Source organism: Poecilia mexicana, unplaced genomic scaffold (genome assembly GCF_051168715.1).
Source record: "Poecilia mexicana isolate PSO_F unplaced genomic scaffold, ASM5116871v1 scaffold_1, whole genome shotgun sequence".
Lineage (NCBI taxonomy): Eukaryota > Metazoa > Chordata > Actinopteri > Cyprinodontiformes > Poeciliidae > Poecilia > Poecilia mexicana.
In genome coordinates, this window is record NW_028263370.1 from 11,183,696 (window position 1) to 11,211,295 (window position 27,600).

Consider the following 27,600-nt stretch of genomic DNA (forward strand, 5'->3'; position numbering starts at 1 on the left):
TTTGTAAACTTTAGCATCTCAGCCACTATACATATTTAGTGTATGCTTCAATTACTACTAGCATTCTGAATATACATATCTAAACCTTCCAACATAATGTCCAACAAGCAGTTCTTTGCCATTGTGATATTGCACAAATGAATGTTACAGTGACTGATGCAATCCAAAATCTTGCCCAGCTCTAAACTGAAATCACATCTTTGTGCTGCAGTCATGCTAGAGTAAGTAAAAGTAGTTGTCTTCTCTTTGAGTTTAACTAATTCAGCTGGTCTGTGACTAAACCAGATGGTTGTTGACAAAAAAAAAGAGGCCTGTCATCCTAAATTATTACATTGCTCGCTTTCTGTCCCCGTGTCATATTGGTCTCGGCGCCTTAATCACATGCTTTATCCACATAGAAGCTGCTTTCATCCCCCTTAAAAATCTGTGTTTCATTACATTACACTACACAACATGTGACACATACGGAGCAGTGTTGTTGAACTTGGACTCTTCCTCTTCACTACCACCAGTAGGTCCCATCTGTGTCTCTGGAGAGCCGACATTTCTGGCAGTGCACGGTTTTCCCAGAGATGAGTCTAAGAAAAGGATGACCCGCAGCTTCCCCTCACATCTGGATGACCCCAAGGTTAAAAGCCAAGAATTGTTGGAACACTCAGAGGGGGCATCATTCCACTTTTCTCTTGTTTGAATTGTCCCTTCTGGTTTTGCACATTGGTACATTTCTTGCAGCTGTGCTGTGCTAACAGCTATATTTCGGGGAAAACAGAAGAACTGGAAAAACTTTTAAAAAAAAAACTTCTAAATTACCAAATACCATAGCTTGCAACTGCTTACATTGTTAAATAACTAACTTTTGATCAACTATTCTGTTTTTTTTTTTTTTAACACATACTCAAAGTATCATTAGACATGCATACACTCATGTTCACCTGCCACTCAATTAAGTATACTCAGCCTTGGCTCTAACTGTAGACATCTAGTTACGATTGCCTTTATTTCAATTGGGACATTCAAACGGTATTTGGCATAGACATCCTCAAAAGTGTGAATTTTGTCTTGTGTCAGTGGTTCTGCTTGGTTTTGGTAGTGTAAAGGTGTGGCAGATATTACAGCCATCAAATTTGCAGCAACTGCATGATGCTATCATGTCCATATGGACCAAAATCTCTCAGTAGTGTCAGTGACATCTTGTTGAGTTGTTGCCAAAAAAGACTTAAGGCAGTTCTGAATACAAAAGGCAACCCGGTCCTAGCAAATTGTATCTAATAAAGTGGCTAATGTATTTTGCCATTGTCTTTTGTTAAGAGCATTTGTCAGGTTACAAGATGACAAATTGAAAAATGTAAAGCATACTCTGGATATAACTGCCAAAACATTAGAGCGATCTTTTGGCGCAATGCCAGAAGGCTTACAAGCGAGCCAGTCTGTTACTAATCAGAACCAACTGGTGGGAGTCTTGTTCAGTGAACGGAGCTGAAGCAGAGCAAAGAAAAAAAAGGCTAAAAGAACAGTTTAAAAAACAAAAATGAGAAAAAATATTATTTAAAATAAAAGTGAGTAGGGAGAGTACAAGGAAGGAAAGTTTGTTTAAAAATGTTTAGGATTTCTACAAATGTGGGGGGAATGGTTTTCTGTGATGTAATTCATACTCCCTGTCAAAAAGCAGCAGGGAGGAGACCTGATCAGAAGACGGGAAGAACGGAGGAGAGAAGGGGTGGAGTGGGGAGAAGAAAAGCCGTCCCCTCTTACACCACCTCAGCTCTTCGGCACTCAGTGTCAGCAGAAAACCTCTAATGTGATCAAGATGGAAGCGGTCCATGGACGTCTCACTGCTTCCCGGCTTTCTTTCTGCCTTTGGGGGTGCCAGGACTTGTACAGCAATCCAAGAGCGAGAGTACTGACTGGAGCCTTGAAAATGGCCTGCACTGCTTCTGATTAAGGACTGGATTCGGAATATGCTTGCAAATATCAAGACTTTTGGACAGAGAGAGATTCATGTTTCCCAGAATATGGAGGAGTTGCTTCTGGTAAATGAATGAGAAGACAACCTGTGGATCTCCTGGATCACTTACAACAAACCTGATTTGTTGGGATATACATTCTGCCGGATAGGAAAATAATCTGCATACTTGATTTTTATTGTAAGATGCTGTGTCATGTTTAGAAAATGTACAAAAACTAAATGTTACTGTTCAACTCCAGTGTGTTGAAATTTGGATATCATTTACTGGCTTAATGGGCTCATAGAACGTGTAAATGTTTTATTTTCAACTAAATTTATTTGTACTTCTAACAATTACAGTTTAATGCCAAGTATGGTAGATGAAGCTGACCATGCCCTGGTTCCTTTCCTAAAAAGGAATTTTTTGAAAAAACACAATTACTTATAATTAAATTTTTTAACATTTAAAACTTTTTAAGTCAGTCTTTCAGTCACAGTTGCATACTGTAAATACTGTGCTGTTAGACTGCTTGACAAATATAACAAAGCAGATATAGAGCTTACGTAGAATATTGTGATATTTAGAACAATAAAAATGTAAAGTAAGATAAAATTACTTAGTTTGATCTGTTAGGTACCACAATACATTTTACTTTGTCGTGCACTTTTAAACTGACTCTCAGCTGCTGTTTTAGTTCCCTTTTTTATGTCATTCCCTTTTTTGTGGGTTTGTGATTTGACAATTGTGTTGTCAAGACCCTAAAAAGCGAATAAGGGAGATCAGCTTCAGAATCTTGCTTTTGTCAGGTTTATCCGCTTAAAAACCTGAAAGCATAAACATCTGTTCTGGCTCAGGGTGACTGACTGTATTTGACCAGCTTTAAAGTAAAATTCAGAATGACATTGCCTTGGAAATATATTAGCTTTCCTTGTTAGATCAACATAATGAGGCATCTTGACATCTTATAGTGGTCCAGTTTATAAGTTCCCATGGCACCGGGTATGCAGAGTTGTTGCAATCCTCGAACTTTCACCCACTGCTTCCTGTTACAGTGAGAAGCAGGGCTTGACTTGCCATACTGTCATCTGGACATTCAGTTACTGTAAACTTATAACTAGTGAGCACTTGATATTTGTTACTCTCCCATTTCTTCTCTCGATTTCAGCAGATCTGGTAGTTCAATTTAGACAGCAGCCCTATGGGATAGTACTTGGCTTTCCATCATGCCTGTTGCTATACGGAAAAGAAGTTGGGAAGAGCATGTGACTCACCCATCAGGATTACAGTACAGCTTTGATGATCTGGACCTAGTGTGCTGTCATGGAGTAGACGGAGAGGGGTTTTGGGTGGGCTCTGGGGCTTTAAAACAGGGCCGGCGGACGAGGTGTGCCTCCATGCCAGAGGGCTGCCAAATGCCTTCAGATGACCTGGGTCGGACGACTTTGGCTGAAGTTTTTGCTGTTGACGACGTCGACGCGTCGGGACGCGTGAGGCAAACTGAAAACAATGGAAAGCCTCTGGATTTCCAGGAGACAGTTCACGAGCTGGTGGGTGCTGGCCTTCCACAGAGGAATTCCAAATCAGCACATCTCCCAGCCACAAGCGCTGGGATTTCTGGAGGCCCGTGTTGTTACTCAAACAGTAACATCTCCAGTTTTACAATTGATAATCAGAGTGGAAAACCTCTTTACACTAAAGTGGTAATTGGCACAGAAAGTAGCCAGGGTTATATCTTCAGGGATGATGTCTTTACAGGCCTTAAAGAACAACAATACATCTCTATCTCTTCAAACAAGGGGCCTTCATTGTCTGAATCTGCTGGTGAGCAGATTGGCAAACTTCCAACCCATCAGCAGACAAAGGAGAGCCACATGGAGGGTTACAGCAGATCTCCTGAAATCTCTGAGGTCACACTGAACCGTTGCGCTGGCGCCGGACAGGAATCTCAAACCAACTGCCCAGATGTTGAAGAAATTATTTCCACCTCCAACAACGCTGGTACAAGTGGACTGCTTTTTGCACCGCAAAATTCTACTGATGCAGTGGAAGATGGGAGTGCACTGTCCTTGCCTAGCAAGGAACTGTTTTTATCTTCTGCACTAGATGAAGAATGTGACAAAGGATTTACTGACAGCCAGAGCCCTGTTTTTGTTCATCGGCTGGGTGGACTGAATGAGTTGGAAACAAAAAATGAAAATGCAGGACTCAGTCATTTAAGAAATGTTCAAGATGAGCAGAACTATTCTAACTGTGCTGTGGTATTAGATCAAGCCAGTGATTGTGAAATTTCCAAGGGGATCCTGGACCTTTCTGCTGCTGCCGAACAGGAACTTCAATCCAACAGCCCAGAGATTAAAGGGATTGTTTCAATCTCTGACCAGGAAAGTGCAGGACGACCTGATTTTGTCCTACAAAATTTGCCTGATAGAATGGACAGTGACAATACACTGTCAGTGCAACCTGTTGTGGCTTTTTCAATGGATGAACAATGTGACAAAATATTTACCCAATGCCAGAGTCCCGTTTTTGCTCACAGGCTGGATGGATCGGATGACTCAGAAACTTTAAATGAAAACGCAGGACACACTCATCACTCCATGAACGTTCACATCGAGGAGGTTTCTTATAACTGTGCAATGGCTTTAGATGAGAGTAATGATTGTGAAATGCTTAACCAGACACTAGCTGAGAAACATAATGTTGCAAAAACAGCAAGGAACTGGCCTCGTACGCTGGAAAGTGCAGAACAAGGAGACCCGTTTGACACATTTCATTCTAATGTTAAAAATCAGTGTTTGGCGGTGATTGAAACTGTGTCAGCTGAACACCAGAGGATTGGAAACTCAGAAAGAGAATCCACACAAACAAGCACTATGTGTTGTGGAGATCAGCTTGTGAAAACTTCTTTAAGTCAGTCATTGGATAACATGGTTGAGAGCTCCTTACCCAAAGAGTCGACTGCATGCGAGGATGCAGACATACCTCTGCCTATTGAAAATAACTATTCTAAACGTGTGACTATTCCAGAGATCCGTCTAATTGAGGCAGATGATGATGATACTTTGGTAAAAGCTAGGAAGAAAACAGAAGCTGATATTACTGAAAACCAAGACCATAACACCCTTCTGGATAATAAATACCACGCTACTGAGCAACACATGAAACTTCCCGTCCTCTCTAAAGAGGTCAGTAAGGGACTCCATGGCAACCAAACCTCTGGCTTGAGTGAGTCACCTTGCTCTGAGGTGGCAGATGGTTACAGGGAAAACCGCAGCTTGGGAGGAAGAGTTTCTGCGATGGGGGAGTTGGATGATGCCATATTCTCAGCTGTTTCCAGCGAGACGCCACCATCCGGCTCAGATGTCAAAGGGACACACGAGGCTGGAGATCAGAAAGAGGACAGCGTGGTCAAGGTGCGGATGAGAAAGGTAAGTGCCATAAGAAACCTTGCAATTGATTTTTTTTTTTTTTTCTGTTGCGCAGTAATTGTGATTCTAGGAACATATCTGTCAAAACGAGCAGTTTCCTTACTGGGAATAAATGTCTGACCAATAATGTCCCACACTCTGGCAATGTGGTTTGGAAAACAATGACTTCACTCTCACATGCTTTCAGATCTGTGAGCGGGGGGCGGTGGGGGGCTCTGTGAAATGTTTTACTATTCCTCAACCGCTCATTGCAAAACAAGGTCCTATAAGGGCATGGAGGCTGTAATAGCAGAGGGAGTTGGGAGCTTAAGCAATCTACGGGGTGAAATGCTCAAACTGTGTTTTCTTGAAACAAACACTTATTGTTGTTCTTTTTGATCCACTTTGTTGCACTAATACAATAACTTAAATTTTGTTATTGTATTGCATGGATTTTGATTCAATGGAGAAAAGGAATGATCATAGAACCTCTCAGTCTTTAGTGTTAGATTTACACTTATATTATAGAAAGTTCAAGCCCCTTTAAGCATCCTTTTGAACTAGTTCCAGATTGTAATATAACTCTGTATAATTTCACATGTTCATCTCCTGCAGTTCATGCCTATCAAGAAAACCTTTAAAATGCAATACAACCCTGTCACTCAGAGTGCCTTACAAGTCTCTTCCTCCTGTCACATCACAACCAAACTTCAGTGTCATTGGGAGTTCATGTTGAGTTGTGAAAGACCAACGCAAATTAGCACATAATTGGGAATTGAAAGGAAAATGATACACCGAGTTGTACATTTCTTTCAAACCCTTTTAGTAAATACTGTCTATAGCCACCTTTTGCTAAAAGGTTTTTGGGGTATGACTCTACCGGCCTTCCAAATCCAGACACTTAAGCTTCAGCACATTCTTTTTCTTTTTTATTAAATTGTACAAACTCAACCAGATTGGCTGGAGAGCATCTATAAACATATATTTTCAAATCTTTCCATTAACTTTTAACTGGATTTGGGTCTGTTCTTTTACTGGCCAAATTTAATATATGAATATACTTTGATATGAACCATTCTTGCTGGAAGGTGGACACCTCAAGTCATGTGTCGTCTGTAATAGATTTTCTTCAGGTCTATAATTAGCCACATAATTCTTTTAATCAACTCTGAATAGTTTGCATCCCTACTGAAGCAAGGCGTCCCTGCTATACAGCACACAGGAAAGTTCATGTATGTCCAGTCAGAGCACCGTCATGCACATGTTTGGTGTTTCCAAAAGGTTTGTGGTCCACCCTTAACAAGACCTCTGATGACTTTTCTTCAACAAAAGCTTTCTTCCTCCCACTCTTATACAAAGCTCAGATTTGTGGATTTGCACATCTAATACATGTACTGTGAACAGATTTCCCCACTGGAGCTGTGGATGTTTTTTGTTTTTTTTTCATTTTTGATGATGGACTAAGCAGTGCTCTGAGATTTCCAAAGCTTGCTAGGTTTTTTTTTTTTTTTTTGCAGTCCAATTCTACTTTACTCTTCACCACAGTTTTATCCTTGCCATGTCTGTTCCTATAGTACTGCTTATTCAAACTTATTCTAACCAATTTCTTTCAGGGAATCAGGTTTATTCCCTGAAAGAGATTGGTTAGAAATGGTATTGAAATGTCTTTCTTTTTTTTTTTTAATTAAAACCATATATCACTTTTTTTATTTCACAATAATGGACTACGTAATGTCAGTGTATTAAAGAAAGGTCTGTTGTTTTTAGTTAGGCAAAATAGAAAAGTGTTCAAAGTTTTATGAACACTTTTACAAGGCAATGTAGTACTGGAGGCAGCCTGTAAGTTCTATGTTCATGCTTCATATTTTCTTGAGGGTAGAGGTTCTTAGAATCTTTTAACGTCATCTTTGGTGACAATTTTTTATTCTTAATGTATTTAAAGTAATTGGACAGCATGTTTACTCATTTACATATTCCATTTAGGCAAACAAGAGTTTAAAAGTTCAGGGTTGCATAGATTTGAAACCACTACATACCATAACATTCATTCACCAGCTGCTAATAACTTTTTTCTTCATAGTTAACAAATTTGCTTGCAAATATTCTGCCAATTTACTCACAAAAATTATCTAAAGGTACAATAACAAGAGGAAATTAATTTGCCTAGAGCAGGTGAAAGTCAGTGATTAGTTTGCAAAAACATAAGAGACAAAAACCTTGAATCCCATAAAAAAATGCTGTTTTCTGCAAACAATATCTCTTAGAGGCAGCAGGAAGCTGGAAAAATCTCCTGTGCTTACTAATGATGAAGTCCCTAGCTGACCGCATGGCTATTGCAGGTTCAGCCTGTAAAATGAAGCCATCTGGTTTGCAATATGGCTTGAGATTAAACTGATATTGGCTTTTTGTTCTGTGTTTATTTGTTTTAGCAACAAGGCCTGATCCTAACCCCTGAGGGCCGAAATGGCTCAACTGTCATTTATCTCTGACCAGATGACTTGGAAAACATCCCTCTAAGTGCTCTGTCTTACTTAGGCTTTCTGTTTGCATTTAAAAATCTTTTTTGAAAAAGAAAAGAGAGATGACAGAACAGGTAAACATCACTGCCTCTGATGCAGCTGTTTTTGTCCTGTTTGGTTTTTCTCAGTGCTGCAGTTTGGTGGTTGTTATTGCCATCCTGAGACAGATGCTTTTGTTCATTCACACAAGCCTTGTAAAGATGTCATTGTTTTACTACGGTACAATGTTTCATTGTGATACTTTGCCAAGGACACAGTGAAGTAATGTGCGGCGCCTCGAGCTAGGAATGCTGCTCTATGTATCGTATCTATGTATGAGGTGCCATTTTGTGACCTGATTATTTGCTCCCTCTGCAAATCCAATAAAAAAACAATTTTTTCATTTTTTTTAATTTTAATTCATCACTGACATAAAAATGAATTCATGCACACGTCCTGAAATGTTTACAAATGGCAGAGGGATCGAGCAGAGCTATAGCCAGGAACACATTAACATCACCCGCATTTCTTAGCCAATGAATGTTGTCATGCATACACACCCAGAATTGTATAGTTGGTCTCAGAAGAGGGAGCCACGGTTACCATTTCAGGAGATGTTTTCAATTAAATGAATAAATGAATAAGTTTTACTGTATCCCAAATAGCCCAATGAGATTTGCCCTCAATGCCAGGAAATAGACGCAACATGACAAGCAGCCCTGCTGCCGCAAGTTTAAATGCACATGCAATCATAAGCTGTGTGTGTGTGTGTGTGTGTGTGTGTGTGTCATAAGCTGTTTCTTGTTAAATATTTATTAGTGGGCCGCCAGGCTTGTAACAAGGTTTGTTCAGAACTATTAGGCCAGCCAATAAATTTCTGAGTCTCTCTTAGTTTTTTTTTTTTTTAAAGAACCTGAGACTCAGTCCCACACCCAGTGATATGATAAAAGATAAACAGAAGGAAAGCAACATATTTTGCTTCAAACACTCAAAGAGGGTTTCTACAAAGCTTCATGTGATACCAGCCTGTGGGGAAGTGGATGGTAGCACTGGACTATCTAGTTCAGCTTGTCTTACTAAAATCAAGCCACCTGAGGTCAGTGTGACACTTGTTATAAAACTGTTTATTGGGAAAGGAGTATGAAAGAAATGCATTAAGGACTGAAGCTTAAAGAATGTTGTGTGTAGACTGTTAAAAGGTTTTTGTCTATTTAAAAATGCCCCGAATCCTCCTAACAGATTGATTTCTTCACTCAGCATGAACATGCCCGTTTGGACTCAATGGTGCTGCTGTTGATGAAGCTGGACCAGCTGGACCAGGAAATTGAAAACGCACTCAGCGCTACCTCCTCTATGGACAGCACCCCTACTCTTCACCGCCGTCATCACCTGGTGTGTCTCCATGCTGAATGTTCTTTAACTGTTTTAAACTCTTGTGTTATCAGCGATAAGACAAGCATCTTGTAGTGTATCTGTGAGTTTGTAAAATACAGATGACTTCTTAACATGGGATTTTTACCCTCTTCCGTTCCATTTGAGCAGAATACCGATCATGGACCTACACCAGCAACTTCGCTAACCCTCCCACCTCCACATGCAACTGGAACTTTCTCGTCAGGATCTGCAAAATCTCATGGAGCCAAGCCTAAAAGTGAGGTAAGTCGTGGCAGAAACACTTTTTTTCCCCATTCTTTGCTAATATCATAGCAACGTAAATAAGTGCTAGGTAAAGGTGGCCATAATTTCTTTGCTTTTCAACATTTTTCATTGGTGATACTTGGCAAGAGGCCTGTTCTTTCCCTCTATCTCTGCAAGATAATTAGATCAATGTTTTCATAAGTCTAATAATACATTAATGACTTTGGTCATATGCAGAAATGAAGGTTAGAGTTAGGGTTAGGCTTATTTTCTTTCAAGCATAAAAACAGAAGAAGTAAAAAGATGCGTAACTTTTTCTTTCCAAGTAAAAATCTGAACAATGTGGTAAGAATTTCCACTCAGCAACCCTGACTTGTAAAGCCAGCTTTTAATATCCGCATGTCTTTTGGGTTATTTTTCTACCAGTTTTTCTCTCTCAACAGTCTCAAGTTTATTGCAGTCTGTTGCAGTCTCTAACAAGATATAGGGTTACCCTATATTTACTTCCATCCATCATCCCATTAACCATGTCCCTACTAATGGAAAAAGGGAACAAGCTTTCCCACAGCCTAATGCAGCCACCACCATGTTTCACTGTGAGGATGGTATGTTCAGGTTGATTGGTTCCTTTAGTTTTTCTTTATATGTCGGCAAAAATTATCATGTTTGGTGTCATCTGACCACAGTACATTCTTTCACATGTTTGTTGAGCCACATAAAACCAGTTTGGCAAACTAACGACACTGTGTACTGGAAGTCATTTTTATACTTCAAGTTAAGATTTTTGATGCAACTTAGACTAAAACTCCATCTGGATATTTTTGTGATTTTAGAAATTGGTGGATTTTGTGTACTGTTGTGGAGAATATTCGTCGCTTAATACTGTAGTTGAAACACTACAGCCTCCCTGAGATTTTGTTGCCACAACTCTCAGTGACCACAGTCCACCCGTCTTCTGGGGGCTACTTCCACCAGGGTAATGAGCGATTTCGCAAAACTCAAATAATCTCAAACATGTTTCTTGATCATGACAAAAAGTTCACTGTACACCAATGACCTCCACAGTCACCAGATCTCAATCAAACAAAGCACCTTTGGAATGTGGAAGATATTCATCATGGAAGGGCAGCCGACAAAACTGCAGCAACTATCATATCACTGTGGTCCAGGATCTCTAAGGAATGTTCCTGCACATTGCTGAATGGAAACAATTCTGAAGGCAACAGGGGATCTAACCCCTAAAATGAGTTTCTCAGTTGTAGGGGTCTCTCTTTGCTCTTAGGAGTTAGCCATGCAGACGCTAAGACTCCATAATTAGCTGGTTGCAAAATCTATCCCTTTTCACCCCAACAAAGGGGTCAGAAGGGGAGTCTGAAAGGTGAAAAGCCAGGGCGGGAGGACACGCTTCAAGTGAGACACGTCTTTATGCTCCTTGTTTGCTCATTTTACGATTTATCAACATTCTGTTCAAGAAGGTCTGCGAACATGGACTTTAGCTAGTCTGTGCGTTTATCTCACCATAAGATGAAAAGGAGAAAAACCATAACAGTGGAATAGAATGTATCTGTGCTAAAAGCAGGGATTTGTTTACCAGAATTCCTTGGCTTTAATGACATTCCTGAATTATCTGTTGGATTATCTGTATAACTTCGACACTACTTTTTCTTATTGCACGTCTTTACTTTTCATATGAACAATGGATGATGCACAGTGCATTGGTCTGCAACCAGCTCCTGCAACTGCATTCAGTCGGCCTGTAACCTTAGGACACTTGCTAAGCTTGGGTAAACAGTGCTTTCACCTCACCTAATGGGAAGCTTTTTACAGCATTGGCCCCTCGGGGGGAATGACTAAAGCCAAAATGTTTAAGACTTTCTGAAGGATATTCACGGTAGTTAATACATTCTGTATGATGCTGAGTACCAAAAACCTGTGACACATACTTAAACCTTTTAGCTAGACAATACAAATCTTCTAAATGATGTAAACATGAGGCACATGTGGGTCAAGAAGAATCAGAGTTGAGGTTAAAATCTCATTTCAGCTGCTTGAATGTTAAGTTTTACAAGATTATACACTGACATTAAAAAGACATCATCTATAATTAGCGCAAATATTCAGAGGCAGAAGGATCCCGACTAGGAAAAACACTATTTACTTCTGAATAGAAGGCAAGGGATATACCCCACAATTACAATGTCACATTTTCCTCAAGGTTTACTAGAGGTGACTAACTTTTGTTTTCTTTTGACATGGGTTTAATCTTTTGTCACAATGCTAAATAAACTATTCTAAAGAGCATAAATTGGGTGACTTAATTGTTGATACTCTGCTTCATGACTATAAAAGTAACCTATTGATACAAGTGTTGTTTGAAATCTAAATCTGAACTGATTGTTGAACTGTTTGAATAAAACGACAAGGCCAAAACATTAAAAAATAAATAAAAATCACATAGTAAAATTTAACATGCCCTGGTGTTCTTAACAATCTTAAGTCCTTCTGTTTTTCCACCTTTACTAAAACTAACTTATGCACATAACTTTGTGCATAAGTTATCCTATCTGCTTAGATTAATTTAAACTAAAATAAACTAAACTAAACATTCATTAGATTGCAAAAGAGCAATAGGCACTTGTTTACCTTAATGAGTCAATAAAATCTTGCCTCATGGATGGATTACCACTTTGTCAGTAGTAATTTATCAACTTGCAATTTAAACCTTGATCCTTTGCTTACCTTAAGAAGGATGATTACACAGCTACAGCGGTGTTATTATATTGTAGAGGTGAAACTATAGTGAAAACAATTCAACTGCACTTGAGTTTCAGATACTTTCAGATATCAACATTTTTATGTCTTCTTTAGTTATTTACTGCAATTTTTTTTTAGATGTTTTTATTGATATTTTTTTCTATGGCAAACATCACTTTCTGGTTTTCCTGGAGGTCTGACCCACTGTTTTTAATTTTAACTGATTTTACTTTTTTGTTTTTTCATTTAAATTTTTTTCCTCTTACGTAAGAGGAAAACACCCTGTTATAATATTCTGAATCAATACATAAAAGAGGAATGGAAGGATTGACTATAAAGGTATAAAAGGATTATGCAATAATACATTTTTCAAGCACCGAGTAGGCAAAGTTCTAAATGAATGAGATATAAAACAGAAAGAAGGTCCTAGAAGTACTTCAAAGTAACAATATTTTGTGCATATACTTTAATCCAAAAACAATTGTGAGGCCTCTGAAATGAAAATAATCTATTGGAATGACTCCTAGTCAGGGTGAATTGAGAAGGAACGTATTCTCAGATATACAGTGTTTACTCCATACTTCCTACTGTGGAAATCCACAGGGTCAAATCAAAAGTCAATATTCTCTGAGGCAAGTTTCTGTGGTTGATAGACAGCTTTGTACTAGATGTACAAGGTAGACGTTTTCCACTCTGACAATTCAAAGCAATTACTTTACACACAATACTATCTTTTTTTTCTTTTAAATGCCTTTTATCTTAAAATTATTGTGTCAATATACGGTTTATTGGTTTTGGTACTAGAAATATGTCTACAAGTTTACACAAGATAATTACATAATTACAAAAATGGATATTTATGTAGACTGTATTAGGTTGGTGCACCTCACAAAGTAGATCTGGAAATATTTACTCAACATCTCAACATGCAATAGCCAGGAAGTTAAAGCTTGGAGACAAATTGATTTTTCAAATGGACAATTTTCTGTGCCAGTTCTGCTGGAGGTTTGTCCTGTTAAAGGGGAGTTTTTTTTCTTTTTAGCTGTTGCTACATGTTTGCTCACTCTGAGGGAGTTCTGTTAAGTTTACAGCATCATGCAATCAAGTGTTAAACAAGACACACCAGTCCAAATGGAGTGAATCCTGCAAATCAGTGACTTGATGCAATCTGCTGGATTTTCTCAGATAAAAAGCATTCTATCAATTTGAGTCATAAATTGAACTTGACTACAGGATCAATTTGGAAGATATGGCCTTGACCTTGAAGCTGCCTGTATGATTGCCTTGAGATGACATTTGTTGACAAATGATTCTCTCTACATGAGCTGAATTGAAAATAATGACTTGAAAAACGACTTGCTGAAGCAAAATTAGACGTACAATAAAGTATGTACGTTTTTGTTTTGTTTTTTTCCCGCAGAAGAGTTGAGTCTTTGTACTTGATATTTATGTTCACGTAGGCTGTGTCTGGTAAAATGTTTAGCATTCCTATCAGCTTCTGTTGGGTTGTGTAAGCGGTGCTTGGTATTTGTGTTCCAGTGACGCTCTCCTAACACATAGTGGAACATTGTGGTGTGAAAGTACAAAGCATTCTCTTCTTGTCCTTTGCAAAGGTGAAGCGGTGGCATATTTGATGAGTGGCCATTTAAATAGCAATAACATTATTTGTAAGTTACTGCTATGAAGAAGCCACTGAGATCACAACACTGCACAGCTTCTAGCTAGCCTAGCTGCTGGCTATTGTCAGCCTCCGGCAGGTGGTTGTTGATATTGTGTCTGACGTGGGGCTAACATCTAGCGGATGTTGTGCCACAGCAGGTGTTTTTTCTCTTTAACTGGAACAACTATTTTTTGCCCAAGCTGTTTTTCTTGGCAGTATTTTGTGTAGCAGGTGTGGTTTCACTCTTGTTTTGCTAGCATTGTGTTGCTTAATTTGAATTTAAAACGTATTCCATTTTTGACTACACTTGGAGCTTATTTCAATTGAGATAATCTGCTATTATTTCCCCAAAAGTGTAAACTGAAGATCTGAATGTTTTGGAAGCATTTGTTGCCCGCCTCTATTTTTAGCGGTCTGCTCAGGATGTGTCAAGCCGCAGAGGCGGGTGGAGATTGCCGACCCCTCACCACCTTCCTCTGAATGTTACAGTGGGAAACAACACATCAGTCACCTTTAGCACCAGTCATGCCCACCAGCAACGCTTATGAGCCAGAATCCTCCAAAGAACCCGAGGAGCTGCTGAACAAAGCACATAGCTGCGTGTTAAATTTAGCACGGGGCTGTTTCTACGTGTCTCGCATGTGTTGATGCTCTGTACCAGGCTTCATCCCCTCAACCTTCTGTAAACATGCTGTAACAAGGCAACCTTTGACCCTTTGGTTTGAGCTGTATTTCTCCTCTAGTGGAAATAGGGATTATAATACAGGTCATAGATATGAAATTAATCACATTCCATGATCATTGTCACATTTTGTCACTTTTTGCCACAAGCATCGATGGGCAATATTGATATTTCGGGTTAACCCATCTGATTGGTGCTCAGAAGTTACGAAAGGAAAATAACACTGTTTTTCTTTTTGTTTAGTTTTTTTTTAAGAAAACTTTGATATTTATCTTTCTCCGTACTCTGATGCTCCTGAACAACTAATGCAACCACTTGCCTTCAGAAGTCACCTAACCGAGCCAAGATGTGTATAATGTAATCTTGGTATAAGTTCAGCTGTTCTGGGAAAGCCTCGGAAAATTGTTGGACACGACAAAGAGGGGACATTAGAGACCAAGAAACCCAGCGGACAGGACAGGGATAAATTTATAAATAAAAAAAAAACATTATTGCAGGCCTAGGTTACAAAACAATATATTTGTTCCCCTCATACTACCTATCTGAAAATGCAAAGTCTGTGGAACAACTGTACCTTATACCAAGAAGTATGAGGTACAGAAACATCTAAACTAAGAGGGAACAAAGAGAGCATTAATCAAGGTTTATCTATTATCAGTAAATCAGGGAAGATTTGATCAATTTATTAAAGTCATCATAGCTATTCTTGGTGTTAAAGACAGGTCTTTACTTTAAACTTTATAAGCAGATTAATTGTGTTGAATCCTGTTTTTATCAGTTGAAACTTAAATTACTAAAACTAGTAGATATTTTAAAATGAAAATGAAAAATGAGTATGTAATTCATGCTTCCATCACAAATCAACAGGACTACTGTAATGAGCTGCGTGCTGCTTTCCCCTGACACGCGGACTGAAAGTCCAAAATGCAGCTGCTCGACTTCTAACCGGAGCACATAAAACATAATCACATCACACCTGTTTTTGGCCTTCCTGCACGGATTTCCTGTTGTTTTGAGGATTCATTTAAAAATTTGAATAGGTGAGGATCACAGATCCTCTTAAGCTGGGTTTATAGTTGACGTACTGAACAGAGCGTGAGGGTGCGCACGCCAAACATGCCGTCCTTGCTAGCCCCTGCGCGTTGGCCTGGCATGGACAGGGAAGCCGGTCAGATTTGATGCAACCTCATCAAATCAAAAGCGAAAATGGAGTTCACGAATGAAAAGTATATGCTCTCCATCCACTCTGACTGAACTCAAGCTATTTTACAAAGAAGAATGGACAGAAATGTTAGTTTGTAGATTAGCAAACGCGCAAAAACTTCACCGAAAGACAACTCTAACTACAGTAAAATAATGGTTCTACATGGTACTGACTTCAGATTTGAGAGCACATGTGCACAAATTCATGTTCATAAAATCCCAATAAAATGCAATGAAAGCTGTGGTTGTAACATGACAATGTAAAAAGGCTTAAGAAATATAAACACTTGCAAGCCACTGCATTAGTTTTTTCTTTTTTTCAGAGATATTTTTATTACACAGTGAGAAACAGATTAAATTCCCTGTCAGAAGGTTATATATGAAATTAGCTCTTTATCTGTCTGCTCATGGTGGACAATAGTTTTGCTGCGGTTTGCGTGCTAAGGTCACTCGCAGACCTCTGCTCTGTCCTTCCTCCGTGTTCTGCTCTGGCAGCCTCGCAGTCCCCAAACATCCTTCATCCAAACCACACCTTCCCAATGTCCTAGTCAGATAAAAGCCCTGGGATTTTGCTACTTTCGCTGCCCTTTATTTATCTTCTCATTTGCTTCTGCATTCCTGCTCTTAGTCAATAGTCAACACAGACTGCAACAGGCATAATCATGTTTGCCTACATTCCACCCACGCATTTGGCTTAAAGGCCGCCAGAATGAGTCAGTGAGCTATGAACCCAACCACCATTCAGTCCAACGAGTTCTGGCGGTAGGGGTCCTGGCCATGGTCACGCTTCTCGCTGCATTGTGTTGTGTCATTGTCCCCAAGGTCACTTTGCTGCTGAGCGCAGCTGTAGTAAGGAGACAAACACAGACCTGTTGTGGTTTACAGTAAGAGGATCAGAAAAAAAAGGAAAAAAAAGGCTTATGTTTGGAACAGGATGTTGAAAATGAACTTCTCCTCAACTCCCACAAGGAAATCTTGTTTTTCCTGTCAATTTGGCTGCGTATTGGTGCATCAAGAGAGAACGAAACATGAAAGGAACATGCACGCAATTTGGAGGTTTCTTTATTTCATCATTGATGATTATCAGACACTACATCTAGAAGAAAGCACCTCACATAGTCAAAACATGCCCACACCATGAGCCTGACCCAGTTTGCATATGCAACTTTTTGTATAAACAGATTTGTATGTTGATGCCCTTAATTCTTTTTTTTGACTGAACAAACTTTTAGTTATTGCACCTTTTCACCAAAGTCAAATAGCTCATAAATTGCTGTGTGTTCACCCTGCTGTCATTATCCCTCTTAATTAAAATTTTCTTTGGCAAAGGGCCGATATCAAATCAACATAACGTGCACGTGCAATTAAATATTTCTCTATGGAATTTCTTACTTTTTTTTTATTATTAAAACAGCATTTATGAGCACTCATGGTGTTAGAAGCTAGTACATTTGCCTTGTAAAAAGGCGCATCTGCTGCATGATGAAGACAAGCGGTGCAGCAATAGTTGCAGGATGACGGTACATGTTGACTGTAAATCTTAAGGATGACTAGAAGATCCAAGCATCTGGAAACACCCCCGCAGCACGCTGATAATGAAGTGTCATAAATCAGACAACAACAAACCGAATGCACTCATAGACACAAGTGCACAGGAATGCACAATAAACCACCGCGCAATTGAAAAGGGACGATTATTTGGCCGCGTGGTTCAAGGTTCTGAGTGAGATTCTTAGCTGGAGTGTGTTTTCAAGTGATTTCATTGATGTTTTCCTTCAACTTACATAACCTCACGGATGATTCATGGCAGAGAAGATTATTGTCTTTTCCCTTGATTTTGTTTTTTTTAAGACCATTTCGAAGCAATGTCGTAAATTTGTTCAGGCGATTGTATCATGTAAGGTAGTAAGCATTCGAGCCCCCTGCTGACCTGACACTGCATCTAAAGCGCATAGCTTAGTCAGTGTTTTAAAAGTCTGACCCAGGCTGTCTCCAACTGGTCCTTAGTTGTGACAGTCTAATCTCTCTTGTTAACCCGCTCTGTGCTTTCCCCAAAATGTCAGCAGCAAATCCACAAGCCAGCATAGTTGATGCAGTTGGGAATTTGCGCTTATTCTCATTAACTTTGTGCATAACACAATGTGGAAAAAGTACAGCCGTTGTTTCCCTTTTTAAATTACAAACTAACTGTAAAATACTATTTTTCTATAAGAACTAATACCAGTTTTTGTTGGCCATGTCTTGTGCCTTCAGGTCACAGTTCTTGTCTAATCCAGTAATGGATTTTTAAGACCAGTCAAGAGTCCGTTTATGTTCATGAAGACCAGGTCTAAGACCCTGAAGATCCTGCCTGAAACAAGATGCCCCGTCAATTAGCTTACTTGTGTAAACGTCTATGAAAATGGGTGTCCGTGTTTGAATTTTAACCTGTCCCACTTTCATTCAGCTGAGATGGAGACCATCCCTCTACTCTGGAGTTTGAGTTGCATGTGTCCAGTTGACAGTAGGACTGAGGGCCCACTGTGTGCTCAACATAAATATTAACCTTATTGTACAACTAAAAAGCCCTTACAATGCCTTGCAAAAGTACTCACACACCTGGAACTCCTTTTAAATTGCATTTGCACAACAACCAAACACTGTTTTTTATATATTATTTTACAAACTACACCAATGTTGTGGATAACTGTGAATTGGACAGTAATTGATACATGCTTTTCAAAATGCAAATATCAATCTGAAAAGTGTGGCCAAAGGAAAATCTGTTCTATTCTATTCTATTCAGTCAAAATTAGAACCTAAATCCAATTGAGAATTAAGTGTGGCAAGCCATAGACTAATATTTACAGGTTCACCCCGTCCAATCTGTCTGGGTTTCAGCAAAGAAGAATGGAACATGTATGTTAGTCTATAGATCTACAAAGCTGGTAGAGACGAAATATTGTTCTTCAAAGTTCAGGCTTGCAATGTATTGCACTTGGAAGAATGGACGGAGTAAACCAAAGCCTCCGGATATGCACAAAGGTCAATGCTTTCTGTTTTTCAATCACATAAGATCCCAGTAAATGAGCTTATGTTGGTAATTTGTATGAGACAAAATGTGAAAAAAAGCTTATAGAAAAAGAATCGCTACCACAACGTACTGTACTTGTGCTTTTGATCTCAGAATGGCTTTTTAAATGTTGTTCTCTGTTTTGGTTTGTACTTACTGTTAAATCTAACATCTGGGCACTAATTTGCCTTTAATGCAGGAAACTTTCTAGTATGTCATTACACCAACTCATTGTGTCATTTACTCACTTCCCCCTGGACATAAAATAAGTGTGGCATATGAAACCTATTTAATTGTGGAATGTCATCGAAAAGCATTTGGGGGTCAAACTTTCAAGAAAAAAGATAACATGGAACTTTCTCACAATTTCATACTTTTTGCGATCCTAATCTGACAGAGTATAGAGAAAAATGAATTTCTTTGAAGATCCACTGCAAGGCGTTCGTGCTGTTCATAATGAATAAGTAAATTCCAAATAGCATCTGCAAAGGTTTTTGTGGCAGTGCACATGCAATCCTTTCCTGATCACACACAGTTACCTTAAGATGCTAACTGACTGTTAACCATATGGACCAATTTAGCTATTTGCGCTAAGTGGTGGAGAAAAGGTTTGGGTTAGCTTAAGACTCATAATCCCCAGCTAGCACAGACCATGGGTGGTCATACACACACACACACACACACACGCACACACACCTACACGCACACGTACACACACATCCAAGCTCCAGAGGTGTAACAGGCGATAAGAGGCTAACGGAGGGAAAGAAACTGGATTTTTGGATTGCCTGGGTTTGTGTATGAGCCACATGACAGTGATTACTTATCACATTTAGAGAGGCACAAACAAAATATGCTTTCTGTTGGGGCAAATCAAAATTACATCTGTCTGCAAGGCTAAGTGTTAAGTATCAAGGCATATCTCTTTTTTTTTTCAAAATAAAGAAAAAGCTATTATAAAATTCTGCCATGTTAGTGTTTTACAGATCTTTAAAGATATGCTATAAACCATTTAAATCACAGGAGATTTTAAGGTTTTTAAAGAAACCTATTAAGGATTTTATGTTTGAACCTGGAGAAAATGCTTTCAGATGTAGATGCAAAGACAGAATTTCTGAAGTTACATGTACCATAGCAAAACAATTCGTGGGAAAATCTGTTTCACTAAACTGCAGACTGCGGTCGGGGAAACAATAACCATATGGCATATAACTGTGCAGGCCCACAGACCTTTCGAGGCACATGTGTAAGGGAAACAAATACCATACCCCCCAAAACCAGGTCACCTCCATGAAATTAGTGGCAGTAAATGAGACAGCTGATGTGGCTCTGCAGCCCGCGGGTCCCCAGTGAACACTTGACACTCGCCTGGACAATCCCACACAGAGAGAACCTGCTCCATGTCATGCCAGGAGCAGAGGGGCAGGCACACGTTGAGAATGGGTGGCGCAGCAAAACCACATGCCTGTAAAAGAGAAACCATCATCTTTGTTTACTCTAATTTAAAAAGTTAATTGCATTAAACTGTCTCCTTGTTTTCAACTGTCCTGATTAAGGGATGGATCGGGGATTTACACCCACTACACACACTGTTAAATGGATTTGGGATGTTGCAGCACAGTGCATTTTCATCCAAAAATAAATAATAATAATAACAACAAATTATGCTTTTGAATCTAAATTAAGATCTTAGGATATGCTACAAATTTGAAAACACAAAACCAATCATGCGTTTTCGTCACGATCCCATTGTTTTTGTCAACTTTAACCACATGGCTGCTAGTCATAGATTTATGTTTACTCCCAAAAAGTATGTGAATGGTATCAATTAGTTTCTTTGGCAGTAAAAGTACCAAGGAGAAAAATGAAATGTTTTAAATTCTGTACAGTGTAAGCATTCCTTCATTCATTCCATGTCTTTTTTTTGTTTGCACCAACTCTCTTGAATGATATCTAGAATACCAATGCAACAATTTACACAAGTATCTAAACAAAACACGCATGTATTTTGTTGTTTCAGTCTCTAAAGAGTAACAGAGACATCCCAAGCTGACATCAACGGGTTCACTCGCCAGGCAAAATGAACGGCCACCTGTGACGAACTGTAGTTTGAATTACGAGTGATAGTCCTCCATTCGTTTACAAACTGTGACTGTCTGTGTTTTTTTTTTTGTTTTGTTTTTTAGTTGTGAACATTCCCAGACAGCTCAATTTGTTCTTTTTGTAAGCTAGAGAAAAATGTAGCAGCTTTCTATCAGCCTCTCGAACAGCAGTGTGTCGCAATACGTTGGGGAGGGCCAGCGCTGGCGCTATGTGCTCCACACACCTAGAATGCGGGAGAGTGTTTCCTACATTTTGCGCACGGATGGAAATGTGGACATTGTCAGTGTATTACAGGAATTATTTTTAATAGCTCCAATCTCTTGTAGAGGAGTGTAGATTAAGACGGGTCAGGGTGCGGAGCTCAGCCGAAGCCCCTGAGGTCAAAGGTCATGGGCAAGAAAGACCTTTGCATTCCATGTGACTGCTGCTCCCCACACACACTCAAACACACACATTCGCACACGCGTGCACCCTCAAACACTTATCCTCACTCTCCACTCGCTGTTAACGCAGTAGTAATTCCTAAAATCCACAACAGGTCCAAAGAAGGACATATTAAGTTCGCTGCATGATGAAAATCTACTATGCTGTGATTTTTATCTATAATGTTTCCCCTACGTGGAGAGTTGAAACAACACTGACTCATGAAAAAAGTGTTCATATTGCTCAGACTATTAATGATGTGATATTTGTTCAGAGGTCTCTAGTGAGTTTATTATCTGCTTTGACCATTTATTAAACATGTGCACATCAGAAAACTATGCAGACTTATTTCTGGGACCGTAGAGTCCCTGGAGTTCCTCTGAGTGTAATCCCTGTGTACCCATGCAGCCCTGTGACTTTCTATGAAAAACTGTACACTTAGGTGAGTGTGTGGTAAACTTTTCAGTGCAATGAGTTTCTATAGATGTGTATTGTTTCACCACCACAATACATATCTGCTGATAAACTCAGCTTATCAGCCAATCACTGCGATGAAGTGCAGCGATTCGTATGAACATTAAAACATTATGAAAATTCTAGAAACCAAATCTTAACTATGTTTTTTTTTTCTGATCTTTTTTTTTTCTTCTTTCTCCCCAGGGCCTCTCCGTTGCTACTGGGAAGAAAAAAGCAGGTAAGTCATTTCTAATCTTAAAATGTGAAGCTTGTTTATCTGCGTTTTGCTACCGGAGAATCTGAAATCTTCTGATTTGATCGGCACCTTTTTCCCCTAACCTTTTTGTTGTTTCTATAGATATATGAAGCTTAAGAAAACACTTTGCAGCTTATCAGTTGTGGCCATGGGAGACGGTTTTAAAGAATTTTCTAATAGATAACCTTCTCTGTGTTCAAAACTTGAGGGCAAAGAGGACTGAGAGCGCAAGGAGACGTTTAGCTGCAGACACTGGATGCAAGATATAGATAAGGTCCCAGTCTCGTCTTCTTAACCATCCTTTGCATTTTGACGATAAAAGCCAGACTAGATGTCGAGCCTGATGCACTTTTGAACCATTCTCTCATTCACCTTTTGTCCTCATTTTTTCAGTTCACCTTCGCCAGTTTATTTTAAAAGTATTCCACCAACTAGAAGTAAAGATATAAATAAATACTACGTAACTTGCAAAGATACGTAAAGTACTGGAATGTGTTTGATATTATTTTATGTGTTAGACCAACACAAAGTAGTGAGTTGTTATGAAGTGAAAGGGACAGAATTTAAGAACTTGGATATTCATTATCATTTAGTTCTTCAAGTCAAAAGTCAGCATTGTAGAGCCACAATTTGCAGCAATGCAGATGTGTTTCTGACCATTATTTGGCAAGAAGAAAGATCAAACTCAAACTGTGTGTGAACAGCAATTGTCAAGTATTCCACAAATTCACAATTTGTGGATATAGGTCTGGACTTTGACTGTACCCTTCCAGTCACGATTATGCTGTTATCTAAACCGTTGTGACTCTTGCTGCATGTTCAGGGTCAACGTCCTGCAGGTCAACTGTTTTATAGACTCAAGTGTTTTGCTGCCTCTAAAAGTCTTTCCTCCCTGATTTACCTGAATTTCATAACACCTATTGTCCCAATGTCCCCAAACAGCTTCTCAGTCTCTGCCACTCTTCCATAGTGAACACATTTGTGGAGCACATGAATAAATAAACAAATAAAAACTCCGAAGAAGCTGAACTACAGCTTCTTCAGAATTATCTTGGCCCTGTTGGTTGCTTTTTTGATTAATGCTCTCCTAGCTTGTCTGTCTCTTCACTTAAGCCATTTATGCAGTTACAGTTATCTGTCCTTGTGACAAAGAGGCTTACTCTCAGGACATATCTACTTCATGTTGACTTCATTGTGGATTGAGCTAGACAATAAACTCAGGATTCTATGTCTGCTTATAGTGCCTGGTCATTAGCAAATATAGTCAAACAGATTTACTTCCTGGCAACGTTCATTATCTTCCTCATTTCCCCTCATCCCCTGTGTCATCAGACCTCTAATAAACAATACTGGACATGAGATGTGACGTAGGCACAAGCTTTCTGATTGACCCCTGCTGATTCCAGGCTTGATGAGAGCTCTCTCTCTCTCTCTCTCTCTCTCTCAGTCTTCTTCTCCTTGTGTGTGGTTGCGTGTCTTACGCGTCTAATTCAGTTCTACCTTCTGGCAAATGACCCAATGTGAGCGAAAGCTTTCTAAAAATGCATAATACCGACTTCAAAAGGGTCACGCATTCTTGGTAGTTTTTCTTCATTTAAATCAATCGGACTCCCTGGAAGCAAGTTATGTAAGCCCCATCGCTGTGTCTTTGTGTCAAAACCCACTACTCTGTAGGGGGAAACGGGGATATATTGGGATTTTTGGCAGGGGGAGCACAGAGCCTTGTGTTCATTGTGACACTTCAAAGCCCTCTCTGTACCCCCTCCATTAAAGCCCCTGGGAATGGCACATTTGTGACAGTGTTACATCACACGACAAGCCCTGAAGGCTCCTGTTGCCATGAAAGATGGTTCATTCATGGTTAATTTTTACCACCATGGGTACAAACAGGAGCTCAGAAGTAGCTAATAAGATGTTTCCATGGTTGTCACTTTGCATTGAAGCAGTTTGAGACCTCCCTGCCGTGTTGGACATACCTTAGTGAGCGGTCAGTGTCTTTCCTGGACACAATGAGGCCATTGCTGCCAAGCTGCTTCTTTTGCGTGTCCAATCACAAGCTGAGATTCACGAGGCCTGCATAACATTATAGCAGCAAGAATTGACACAAGTTATGTAATCTAAATAAGATAAAGGAGAGTTGGACATTTCATGACTCCACCTCTTACTGATATGGACAGTTTATAAAAAATAGTTTCTTGTGACATTTCAGCTTTGCTTACAGCGAAATATACAAATTAAGCAAAAAAAGAAGAAACAATGTTAGATGACAAGATTGAAGTACAGTACTAAAACTGGCTTCAAAAAAGCACATATTTCTTGCGAGTCTATTGCCAAGCAATGCACATCCTCCTGAACGTGACCCTCAGTGTGAAGCCTTGTGATGGTGGCTGCATAACGCTGTGAGGAAGCTGTCCTCCAACAGGGAGAGAGAAGTGGAGCTTCATCGAGAAGCTCAACTGAGGCCCTAAACATTAAACGAAGTGGTTTGAGTCAAAGCATGTTAGGTCAATTTGCTAGGATGGCTTAGTCAAAATCCAGGCCCTTCTCTGGGCACTGGTTGGTGTGGGTTGTGTGCTTATCTAGAGGGACACCTTGTTTAGTTCTGTGACCTCATATCCTCCTAACCAGGACGCTGACAGCTTGAGTTTGTGTGAGTGAAAACACAAAGAAGGAAAGATTAAGATGCAAGAGAGCAAAGAGAAGTTCAAGGTTCGCGTTATTTCCAAACATTGTCGCTTGAACTCTGTCAAAAAGGCTTCCTTCTGCATGTGGCAATCAAACTAACCTATGTGGTAGCTGTAATTAAAGACTCTATTGTCCAGTGTTGCAATGTTTCACACACACATTCACTACACATTTCTCTCTTATGTTGTGTTCAAACAGTTAATTGCTTGTCACAAACAAAGATTACAATACCTACTAGTTCGTAGGAAGGATCTCTTTTTTACTAACTACACGTAAACAGATTTGAATCAGCTATTGGTTACATGTACAGTTTCTTTTCGTGGGTGTGTTGTAACATGAATTCATTTTAGTTTTACAAAACCAATCCCTTTTAAGTAATCAACTGCCTGAGGAGTTAAAAACATAGTGCCTCAGTAGGACAGCTTACATTGTGAGAGGTACTCATCTCATTTCCAATCAGAAACATATTTATTGGTTCAAAGAAAATTATTTTGCCATAGGTAAGAATAATTTTGGGCTGGACTGTATTTGGACGTGTGGCAACATTGTGTCAGAAATACTGACAGCAGCTACAGAAAGCTCTATAACCAGAAATGAAAGCAAACATTTTGTCATTTCAATCTACAGTTAATTTAAAGTACAAAATATTACTGGGAATTGTGTTTTGTTTAAAGGTTGCCTATACATTTTTAGCTTCTGGCTTTCTAGCTATTTCTTTGGCTTTGGCTTTTTAGAGGGTTGGACCATTTCACTGCTCCTTATTGACCTAGAACTTGCTCAGAGTATGACCAGGTCATCTGTTTGAGTTTCTCATTGATGTCAACATGCCAAGCTTGGTCATGCCACATTTTACAGATTTTGTCTCATCTTTATGCACAACAGTGACTGACTTTTTAAAATGTTTAAAAGTCTTTGAACCATAGACTAAATGACATTGGCGGCAATGATTGGTTCATCAGTTTCAATAATTGTGCAACACACAAACATGGAGAACAGAGTGTTAAAACATCTGCGTTGCACTTTTTCATACTGGCATTGGAGCTTGTAAACACAACACTCAACAAATTCCTCTATGGCCTTTTTTCCGTGTTCGTCTCGTTTGTAGTTGAGGTTCAAGGCAGCCTGCTTTATTTTGCCAGTCTAAATATAAACCAGTAAGAGTAAAGAACACAATGATGGGCACCAGACCAAGATCAGGATTAAAGCTTGAACTTTTACCTGCACTTCAAGCCTCACTTAGCTGGAGGAGGAAGAGAAAACCAAGTTTCTTACACTCTCGGTGGGCTCCCATAGGGGAGTGGAACATTTTGGTGGTTCCTGTAAAAAAAAAATGTAAATGTTTTCTATGTTTATTTCTCTGAGTTTCTGTGTAAAACATCTTATTTGGGTCTTAAAGTGAAAGTATGAATTGGATTTTATGGAACATTATAAGCGGTCGTGTCTTAAATATGGTTGTCACTTTGTGTTCTCCGGTTTTAAATAGGGCACGCCCATTGGGATGAAGGGGATGGAAATAATAATACCAAACTGTATCAAGTTGTGAACTACTTTTGTGGAAAAAAAAAAACATATTATAAAACCCCTTACAAAATGTATTTACAGTCATATTCACAAAGACTTATCTTTTTTGTTAAATTTAGTAGAGATTAATTTAATATAGCAGTTGAAAAATGCTTAGATATTTCGTTTGCAATTGAGCTAAATTAAGCCTTATTTGGCATGACACCGACCACTAGACCCATCATCAAAAAAGAATACATGTGGTTAATCTGGTGATCAAATTGTGTACTCTTGAGTGTTAAATAAGCTCTAGGGCCATGTTAGGGCTTTAGTTTCCCACAGCATGAATTCTTCTTATGCCACTCAAACAAATGGGAGGAGTGTAATAGTGTGGCAGGATTTAAGAACTTATTTCTAATATTTATTTGACTAATGTTATTCTCTTTAACAAAAATCAACACATACGAGGTGTCAAAGTAAGTAGAGCCGTGTTAAACTTTTCTTAATCTATAAGTATGATTACCTTGTGACTCGTCTTCTGGACAAATATGTTTTACAAAGATGGTCGCCTAGAAACCCCCGCTCCACCCTCGGATCTTGTGACTGTCCTTGTGGCTTCAACAGACCACATCTTCATCTCCCCAATTGGTCACATTTTCACACCACTTTTCTCTTAATTCCGAGGAAACCACAGTGGGGAGGACTGAATGGCTTGCTTCTCTTACTTGTGAGCTTGCTTCCTGTCACTGCATGCCCTTTGAGGACATTATCCTTAGCTGAACGAGTTCTTTAATGGCTATATTGGAGCTGTGCTGCTTGAGCGGAGACAATATTGCCTCTACTCAAGTTTGTTTTTTTGTCCTGTGTTTGAATCTGCCTCTGCCCACTTTTTCTACATCATCACATATCCAGTAAAAGAGCAAGTGTGTTTCACCCTATTCATTGTTAATGCAGAGTGTTCTGGCCTTTTCCAAAGGTTTCAAACAGTTCTTTCACTTTTGAGAATCATAAATGTCTGTCTGTCTGAGGTGTTCATGCTGTCTCCACTCTAATGAATCAGTCCTGGCTCAGCATGCTGTGTCACTCTCTGGCTGCTTTACTCCTGCTTTGTTGGTTGTTACATAAAGATATTGAGGGTAGGAAGTGCAGATTGTAAGGATAAATCCCATGTTTTGATTTTTATGTTTCAGAATAATTTGTCTCCAAGTAAGGGATTATTTTCACACCAAGCTTTAAGTGGTGCAAATCCAATCTAGTATTCCATAAAAACAAAAACAAAAAATCCTGAGATGTTGTGTAAAATCTAAATACAAACTGACAGCAGTAATTAGCAAACA

At 39.2% G+C, this 27,600-nt stretch overlaps 1 protein-coding gene across 2 annotated transcripts in view; it reads left to right on the forward strand.

Moving 5' to 3' along the window:
* The first annotated feature begins 687 nt into the window (after positions 1-687).
* The window catches only part of dlc1 (DLC1 Rho GTPase activating protein), a 79,201-nt gene continuing 52,288 nt past the window's right edge, over positions 688-27,600 (forward strand). The window contains exons 1-4 of one of the 2 annotated variants that reach the window (XM_088004358.1): positions 688-5,374; positions 9,109-9,243; positions 9,394-9,507; positions 22,027-22,060. In XM_088004358.1, coding sequence (XP_087860484.1) covers positions 3,170-5,374; positions 9,109-9,243; positions 9,394-9,507; positions 22,027-22,060 — 2,488 coding nt within the window. In that variant the 5' untranslated portion in view covers positions 688-3,169. The remainder of the gene's footprint in view (positions 5,375-9,108; positions 9,244-9,393; positions 9,508-22,026; positions 22,061-27,600) is intronic. The other variant, XM_014996549.2, reaches the window with a different exon arrangement.